General features: G+C 53.8%; 1 protein-coding gene across 2 annotated transcripts; it reads left to right on the top strand.

Moving 5' to 3' along the window:
- The first annotated feature begins 3661 nt into the window (after positions 1–3661).
- Positions 3662–9069, top strand: IRF2BP2 (interferon regulatory factor 2 binding protein 2). 2 transcript variants are annotated; one of them, XM_025284528.3, is made up of 2 exons: positions 3662–4817; positions 5468–9069. In XM_025284528.3, the coding sequence occupies exons 1-2, from the start codon at positions 3812–3814 to the stop codon at positions 6181–6183; spliced, it is 1722 nt and encodes a 573-aa protein (XP_025140313.1). In that variant the 5' UTR covers positions 3662–3811; the 3' UTR covers positions 6184–9069. The 2 variants fall into 2 exon arrangements, with proteins under 2 accessions (XP_025140313.1, XP_025140312.1); XM_025284527.3 differs by having other exon boundaries at positions 3662–4865.

The following is a 9069-nucleotide window of genomic DNA, read 5'->3' as shown; positions in this document are numbered from 1 at the left end:
GGAGTGAGCTCCCGGGTTCAGATTCAGATTTTAGACGTTTAATGCTCATGCAGGGGCTGGATTTGTTCTACCCACTGAGCTACTGCTTAGAACTGCTCTGTTTGGTTTACCTTTCAATCACTTCCCTTATGCTAGTTTTGGAGAGTAGCATACTGAATGGCTATCCTTTTGTTTCTAAACTGCAATTTTCTTTTCTTTTTTTTTTTTTAATGTTAGAAATTAGAGCTGGAAGACTGTTGCTCCATCTTGTCTCAGTAGAAGTGTTCCCCATAGAATATTCCTTTAGTTCTTAATACAAATTGCAGCATTTCAGCATTCTGCTAAAAAGCCAGCTTCAACCCACTGCCCCACCAACACTTCACCCGGCATCAGCCTGTCTGGCCACACAGGAATGTGTAGGACACCACAGCCAACCTGGTAACCTTGACTTGGAGTGGCAGAGATGATCAGAGTTCTCTTTTGAGAAGATCTGGAGCCTTTTAAGCAAGAGGGCAGAGTCTACGTGACTAAAACATACCAACTTCCTCTTTCATAAGTCATCACATGATGAACTACAATTACAATTCCTGCCTTGTCTCTGCGAATTGCAGACGCATTGCCTCACCCTAGAAACCCTGCTCCTGTGTGTGGAGGAGGCGGCTCTAACTGCCGCAGCAGCCGCTTTGGAAGGGTTCCAACTCCAGTCTGTGCCGGGAGGGAGGGCGGTCGGTGGAAGACGAAAACAAAGCTCTGTTTACTTAGCATACATCGATAAAGCTGCTTCGGAGAGACATGAAAGGCCAGGCAGCATGAAAGACTTTTGATACAATATAAGGAATTGCTGCTCTGGACCCACGGCCAGCCTTAACCCCCTTGATTCCGGATCCTTTTATGGCAAGAGAAACCAGAACTAAAACAAACCTTTCCATCTTCCACTGGGCATTTCGTTAGGGAAGTTACAACAACTTGAGGTTTCAACACTAAACTGGTAGTGTAAAATGAAAAGGAAATGCTCTTCATTTGGAGAAGAAAAGCTCTGTTCCATAAAAACTCGGACTTAGTACCCCTCAAGGTAGAATTTGGAGCTCAGTGTTTCTATTTTGGGATACAGCGACAGGCTGTCCCACGAGGATATTACAGTCCCTGCCTGCTCGCAGGTAAATGAGTAAAATTAGGCCGTGGCTGTAACCCCAAGTTGTTTTAATATTTCCATCCCAGCCTACTGAGGCCACTTCTTGGGGGTACTGAGATGGCTCATCTCTCTACAGCACAGAGCCTGGGTCTCATTCCCTTTGGTTAGTGGCCTAGTGGCTTAAGTTACATGCTAGGAGAGGCTCTGGGTCTCCTAGGAGAATGACAGGTCCTGAAAGCGGTGCATGATAGCAGGGACCAGGTGTGGCCAAACCCACTGGCACCAGTTGCTGGGGATCGGGGTCCTATTCTTCCAGCTAAGAAAGGGTGAGCAGGATTGTATTTGCAGGGCAAGATCCGGGAGCAGATGGGGAGACCTTTAGGGAGGCGCGCCTTCTCTGGAAATCCCCACAAGACATATCAGGCTTTGCCTGCACAAAACATTTAGGTCTGGCATTACATTCTTTGTGCCATTTTTGAACAGGTTTTCTCATGTGCTTTAAGCAGCTCCCTCCACTGTTTCTCTAAGGGTGTTTTTCCTCTTCCCTGTGGTTAATCCTTTGAAGCAACCTGGCATTTTCAATAGCAACAACTAGAGAGAAACGTCAGCAGGATTTTTTTCTCTCTCCACCTACCAATCCAGTTGTAGGGAAGATAATATAATTAGTACCCTGTTCTTCCCACACTTAACCAGCTCATTCCAGTCTCAGGGAGAGAGGTGGGCCTGTTTTCCAACAAAGGAAGCACGGGAGGCCGCCCTTCCAGAGCTGAAGTGTAAAGGTCCCAACTGAGAGTGACTAAGCCCGCGTCTATTAGTCAGAAAGACTAACGACCAGCCAAAAGTGATTTACCATAACACACGCCAGCTCCTCCTCCCGATAAAAGTGTGAAACTCAAGTGCTCAATTCAGTATGGGCACAGCCTGTGGCTGCCAACGGTGGCAGAACGCGGCGAGACTGGCTGGCTCTGCACCCACATGTCGCCTTCGGGCCAGGCGGGTTTGCACCCACTTAAGCCCAGCCTGGGCCGTGTGGTGGGCTCGAGGTCGCCCCTGCCCGCACCGCGGGGCCGGGAATAGCCGAGATCTGCAGGGTCCACGCGACCCGCGGGCCAGCCAGCCGCTCACCCCCAAGCGCGCGCGGACCCCGCCGCCGCTCATGCCCGTGCTCCGCGCCACCTGGAGTCCAAGTTTGGCCCCGTGGACGGGGCCTGGAGGCCTAGAGTCGCCGGGGGGGGGGGGCGGAGCCTGCGCGGTGACGCGGCCTCTCTGGCCGCTGACCCCGGATCCCTGGAATGTGCATTCGTTCAATGGAGCCGCCAGTGCCAGCGGCGCCGAGTCACGTCTGCGCGGAGCGTGCGCACTCGGCGGCGGCGGCGCACGCGGCCTGCGGCCCCGCGCCCACGTCACGCGGCTGCCGCGCGAACCTGCGCCAGGCAACTGGGACCCCCGCGCAGTAGTGCGGGCCGGCCGGGAGGCAGAGCGGGGTGCATCGCGCGGCGCTGCTGCTCCCTCTCGGAAGGGGTCCGGGAAGCGGCGGGTGGACTCGATTCTAGGCCTGAGAGCACGCCCTTTTTAGTAAAACTTCAGGGGACCGGCGGCGCCTGTGTCCTCCCCAAGACACATGCGAGTGTAAAAGCACTTGCCGAAGAGTTCAAATAAAGCTCCTTAAAAGATGTTTAAAAACGGACAGAACCAAGTTACAAAGTAGCCTTGCTTTTCAAAACACGAGTTTTACACGGTTTGGTCTAAACGGACCTGGAGGGGAGGAAACTCGGTCCGAGTGGTCGAGGTAGCGGAGCGGGTGGAGGGAAACAAGCTGCGCAAGCCACGCGTTCACGTCGGGGACACAGGCCGCGGCGCGGACGGGAGGGCGGGCGCAGAGGAGCCGGCTCTCCCAGCAGCGCCCGTTCTGCGGCGGGGGGAGGGGGAAAGCGCGGGGGAGGGCGGACGCGCGCGCAAGGGGAGGGGGCCCGCGCAGGCGCCTTGCGAGGCTGTCGAAGAATCAAGTCTGTAGAAGTGGAGCGGCCGCGGCGGCAGCAGCAGCAGCGACGGCGGCGGCGGAGCTGAGGCGGGCTGGGCGCTGACGCGGGCGCTGGAGAGCGGCGACGCCAGGAGCTGTGAGAGAGCAGCGGAGCGACCCGGGGTCCGCGCCGCGTCCGAGCTCCGCGCCGCCCGGCCGCCGCCGCCGCCGCCCCGGCGCGGCATGCCCCGCCGCTCGGGCTGAGCCTGCCCCGGCGGCCGCCCCCCGCCCCCCGCCCCCCCAACCTCCCCGCCCCCCGCCCCGCACTCCGCGCCAGCTGCCGCCGCGACCTGCTGCGCTCCCCCGCGTCCGCGCGGCCCGTCTTCGCCCCGGTCTGGAGGCCAGCCGCGGCCCCAGCCGAGCCCCCGCCGCCGCCGCCGCGCCCGCCGCGTCGCGCCGCCCCGCCGTCCGCCCGAGCCCGCGCCGGCCGGGGGGACGTGCTGCCGCGGCTGCAGCCCCTCGCCCCGCGCCCGCCGCCCCTCGTGCACCGGGGGCGCTGCGCGGGCGCCGAGCCTTCGCGGACTTTGCCGCCGCCGCCGCCTCTGCGGCCGCCGCCGCCGCTGGTGGGGGAGACGCGGGGTTGGGGGGGGAGGAGGGCGCGCGTGGTGCCGGCGGGTAGCGGCGGCGCCCCCTCCTCCTCCGCCTCCTCCTCCTCCTCCGGCGCCGCGGGCTCCTCGGACATGGCCGCGGCTGTGGCGGTGGCCGCCGCGTCCAGGCGGCAGTCATGCTACCTGTGTGACCTGCCCCGCATGCCCTGGGCCATGATCTGGGACTTCACCGAGCCCGTGTGCCGCGGCTGCGTCAACTACGAGGGCGCCGACCGCGTCGAGTTCGTCATCGAGACGGCGCGGCAGCTCAAGCGGGCGCACGGCTGCTTCCCGGAGGGCCGCTCCCCGCCCGGCGCCGCGGCCCCAGCCGCCGCTAAGCCGCCGCCGCTCTCGGCCAAGGACCTTCTCCTGCAGCAGCAGCAGCAGCAGCTCGGCCACGGCGGCCCCGAGGCTGCCCCGCGCGCTCCTCAGGCCTTGGAGCGCTACCCTCTGGCGGCCGCCGCAGCCGAGCGGCCCCCGCGCCTGGGCTCCGACTTCGGCGGCAGCCGCCCGGCCGCCGCCCTGGCCCAGCCGCCGACGCCGCAGCCGCCGCCTGTGAACGGCATCCTGGTGCCCAACGGTTTCTCCAAGCTGGAGGAGCCGCCGGAGCTGAACCGCCAGAGCCCAAACCCGCGGCGCGGCCACGCCGTGCCGCCCACCCTGGTGCCGCTCATGAACGGCTCGGCCACACCGCTGCCCGCCGCGCTCGGCCTGGGCGGCCGTGCCGCCGCCTCGCTGGCCGCCGTGTCCGGGGCCGCGGCCGCCGGCCTGGGCTCGGCGCAGCCCGCCGAGATGGGCGCCCACAAGCGGCCGGCGTCCGTGTCGAGCAGCGCGGCCGCGGAGCACGAGCAGCGCGAGGCGGCGGCCAAGGAGAAGCAGCCGCCGGCGGCCTCGCACCGCGGCCCGGCCGACAGCTTGTCTACCGCGGCCGGGGCGGCCGAGCTGGGCAGCGAGGGCGCAGGCAAAGGCCGCGGGCCGGGCGAGCAGGACTGGGTCAACCGGCCCAAGACCGTGCGAGACACGCTGCTGGCGCTGCACCAGCACGGCCACTCGGCGCCCTTCGAGAGCAAGTTTAAGAAGGAGCCGGCCCTGACTGCAGGCAGGTTGTTGGGTTTCGAGGCCAACGGGGCCAACGGGTCTAAAGCAGGTAGGGGCGGCTGTGGAGTGAGGGGGTCTAGGGGCGAAGCGGGTCCTGAGAGCCGAGGAGGGGGTGCTCTTCCTATTGGCCGTTCTCCCCCGGCCCAGAAATAGCAAACATCCAACTTCCTGATCTGCTCTAGGCGGAACCAGTGCTTAGTGGCAACGTGTTCCTCTGCTGAAGCAGCATAACAGAGATGAGTCAGATGGACCGATAGGCAGCGACACAGGGCTTTCCTTTCCCAGCACATTCCTGGATGCGAGCATGAGGGCACCAATCACCTTTTAACCTGAGGGAGGGGTGGGGGGTGGGGGGCGTTAACTCATGTGCACAGGGCAGCCTGGGTACTTGCAGGCGTGTGGAAAAACAGGCAGTGCTGTCCGTGCCATTTTCCGTGCCTTTTTTTTTTTTTAACTGCTAGACTGCCTCAGAGCCTTCTCAGTCTAAGTGGTTTAAGTTGCACGTGCTCTTGAAACTTGGTTTTTCTGTACCAGCTTTTGGAGAATAGAAATTCTTCAGAGGGTTGTGTTGTGTGTTAGTGAAAGAAAGATCCTTTTTAGTGCACGTTCATTTATTTCCTTTTTTCTCCTTTTCTGTCTTTGTTCTTCCAGTTGCAAGAACAGCAAGGAAAAGGAAGCCTTCTCCTGAGCCAGAAGGTGAAGTTGGGCCTCCTAAGATCAATGGAGAGGCCCAGCCGTGGCTGTCTACATCCACAGAAGGGCTCAAGATCCCCATTACTCCTACATCCTCTTTTGTGTCGCCACCACCACCCACTGCCTCACCTCATTCCAACCGGACCACACCGCCTGAAGCGGCCCAGAACGGCCAGTCCCCCATGGCAGCCCTGATCTTAGTAGCAGACAATGCAGGGGGCAGTCATGCCTCGAAAGATGCCAACCAGGTGCACTCCACCACCAGACGGAACAGCAGCAGTCCACCCTCTCCGTCCTCTATGAACCAAAGAAGGCTGGGCCCCCGAGAGGTGGGGGGCCAGGGGGCAGGCAGTGCCGGAGGACTGGAGCCAGTGCACCCCGCCAGCCTCCCGGACTCCTCTCTGGCCGCCAGCGCCCCACTGTGCTGCACCCTCTGCCATGAGCGGCTGGAGGACACCCACTTTGTGCAGTGCCCTTCTGTTCCTTCGCACAAGTTCTGCTTCCCCTGCTCCAGACAAAGCATCAAACAGCAGGGAGCTAGTGGAGAGGTCTATTGTCCCAGTGGGGAAAAATGCCCTCTTGTGGGCTCCAATGTCCCCTGGGCCTTCATGCAAGGGGAAATTGCAACCATCCTTGCTGGAGATGTGAAAGTGAAAAAAGAGAGAGACTCGTGACTTTCCGGTTTCAGAAAAACCCAATGATTAATCTTAACTAAAACTGCTTGAATTGTATATATATCTCCACATATATATATATCCAAGACAAGGGAAATGTAGACTTCATAAACATGGCTGTATAATTTTGATTTTTTTGAATACATGTGTTTCTATTTTTTTTTTGACGACAAAAGGTATGTACTTATAAAAGCATTTTCTTCTTTTGTTAACGTTATTAGCATATCTTTGTGCTTTATTCTGGTGACAGTTACCGTTCAATGTAGGCTGTGACTTGCGCTGCTTTTTTAGAGCACTTGGCAAAGCAGAAACGCTTCTAGCTGTATTTGTATGCACTTATTTTAAAAAGAAAAAAAAAAAAGCCAAATACATTTTCTGACATTGTAAGATTGCCTTACTGTCTGTTATTCTTTACTGCTGGCCCCTTTCTCAGGCTGGAGGCCAACTGGTGGAGAAGGAAAGGAAATGAGGAAAGGGGCAGTGTTGTGAAGTGGGCATGCCACTGAGAAATGTCACCAAGTTCCCCCCAAACATTGCCCTTTTAGAGTAACAGGAAATCGATTGTGAATCTTTCTCGATTTTGTTCTTAAAGTTCAGTTGTTAGGCTATTGATGACTGCCTGAGAGTTGCTGCTGAGAGATTTTCAGGACTGTGTGGGGGGTTTACTTTGGGGGGGGGGGGGGCTGATTTTTTTTTTAAGGCAGAGTTGACCACTGTTCACTGCCCATGTGATCAGTTGTAAGATGACAATGCTGCATGCTAGTTGGTTACATAATACACAATCCAGTGACTCAAGACAGTGATAACGGTTGTTGGTGGGGACAAGATGGCACTGCCATCTTTGCATGGAGCCTGGCTCTGCAGCGCCACTTGATCTTTTGAAACCCCCTGGAGCTCTGTCGGTCGTTGCTGTGGTCGTTTCCTTTGAAAAGCATTGAAAAGAAGTTCCAGTCCAGGTGAACTGGAGATTGTGGGATTGGTTTCGTTTCCGTTTTGTGTTTTGTTGTTTTATCATTTACCTGTAGTGCTATTGCTGTTGATGTGATCACCTACACCCTGTTCCTAGTGAGTGCTAAATACAGTATGGTACAATGACAGTAACAGCGTAGGGTGCTGCCAGGACTGCCCGTGGGCACATCGGTGACAGCCCAGACGGGGGTGGAGGAAACCTGTAATTTCTTTTTCACATGTGTTTGAAATACCAAGTGAATAATACTGTTCTTCTGGACGAAAATGATAAACTAGCGAAAATTAAAGAAACAGTTTTACATGATAGGCCCCACCTCTCAAACTATTTTTAGAAGCCTTTTGTAAACTAATTTCTTTTGATCACTATTTTGCATCAGTAAAATGATTTTTTTAAACCAATAAATCATCAGTTATTAGAAATAGTTGTCTCACAGTGATACTGGTTTTTCTTTTGTGCTGTTATGATTTAACATTGACAGGAACACTACTTCAAATCCTTTTATGTTCAGGTGTTTGTAACTTGGCCCTATAATTAGGCTGAATCATGGCTTCGAGGTCTACAACTTCTGTGTATGGTTCACAACCAAGCTTTTAATTTGAAAATACAGATTGTTACCCACTTTGGATTAACTTTTTCAGTTGTGTTTTTGTCTTTCTTTTTTAAATTGCTCAAATATTTTTTAATGGTCGAGTTATTAACACTTGAAAATCAGATACTGCACCAAATACAGTATTTTTTTCATGGTGTTTTTAATGAGTGCACCTATTATTAATGCTGTGCAAATTCATGTTACCGGTCATTGTTATATTACAAACAGACTTGCATGATTAACCAGTTTGTTGTTACACTTTTTTTTAAAAATTGGAATATCTATGATTCAGATCAGACTGGTTTCTCTTATGTAAATGCACACATGCAGAAACACAGTCGATTTTACATGCCCATAAAGACATTTGTAAAGAATTCAATTTATTATGGTCTGTTGTATAAATGTGTATCTAGGCACTTTACTATAAACTGGAGTTTGACCTCATAGACGTTACAAGTTGATCAGTCATTTGACCTAATTTGTGGTAGCTATCTGTATGTTTTGCAATCTTTATACAGATAAGCTTTCCAAAAGATTAATAAAGAACCATCCTGCTGTTTTGAATAAGTCTCTCCAGCTGTGGAAAAGACAACCTATGGTTTCTCTGTGCTGGTGTTCAAGAGGGAGAATTTAGACAGCTTTAAAGGGCTGCATGTTGAGTTTACTCCTATTAAAAAATAAGAGTCTGACTGGCCCTTGGGTGGCCTTATAGAAGGCTTGCAGCTGGAAAAGTGTTGGTCTGGGTTATTTCTCTGGCATTCTCTGAAGTTAAAAAGTGAGCACTGGGACATGGGTTTGATTCTTTGTGGTGCTCATGACAGTGCAGAGACTCTCCACAGCTGGATAAAGACGTCAGAAAGCTACTTACTGTACATGGGCAGCATCAGATTTCCAATCCTAATATTTCAGCTGTGCTTTTCATACTCAGAATATTAGGGGATGGGGTGTTGAAGCTTTCCCCTTTTTTGCTTTAACAATTTATAGAATTTAACAGATGTACTGTCTTTCATGTGGCCTCACATTAAAAGTTATAAGAACGTACACATGGTCTACAACTTTATTACTAGATACCTTTCCTCGGCCACCAAGTATTTTAAAAGTGTGCCACCTTTTAACCTTTACTTTTTTTTTTTAAGTTGAAGGTGATACTTTTTCTATATATGATGAAACTCATGTCAACTAAAGTGAGTGTAATCTCAGATATCAACATTATTTTAAAATCACGCTATGGAAATATCACCTGCATTCTGTCATTTGTCAGATTTACAGTACTTTTTTTTTTCTTTAACTTTTAGCATTAAATAAAAATAAAATTGGGAGCACTGAA

The sequence above is a fragment of the Bubalus bubalis genome, chromosome 4 (assembly GCF_019923935.1).
Source record: "Bubalus bubalis isolate 160015118507 breed Murrah chromosome 4, NDDB_SH_1, whole genome shotgun sequence".
In the NCBI taxonomy this organism is placed as follows: Eukaryota; Metazoa; Chordata; class Mammalia; order Artiodactyla; family Bovidae; genus Bubalus; species Bubalus bubalis.
This window is presented reverse-complemented; position numbering and strand designations above follow the sequence as displayed.

Coding starts and splice junctions, on each gene's coding strand:
- IRF2BP2 (XM_025284527.3), top strand. CDS start 3,812: ATGGCCGCGGCTGTGGCGGTGGCCGCCGCGTCCAGGCGGCAGTCATGC. Junction 4,866..5,467: donor GGCCAACGGGTCTAAAGCAG/GTAGGGGCGGCT, acceptor TTGTTCTTCCAG/TTGCAAGAACAGCAAGGAAA.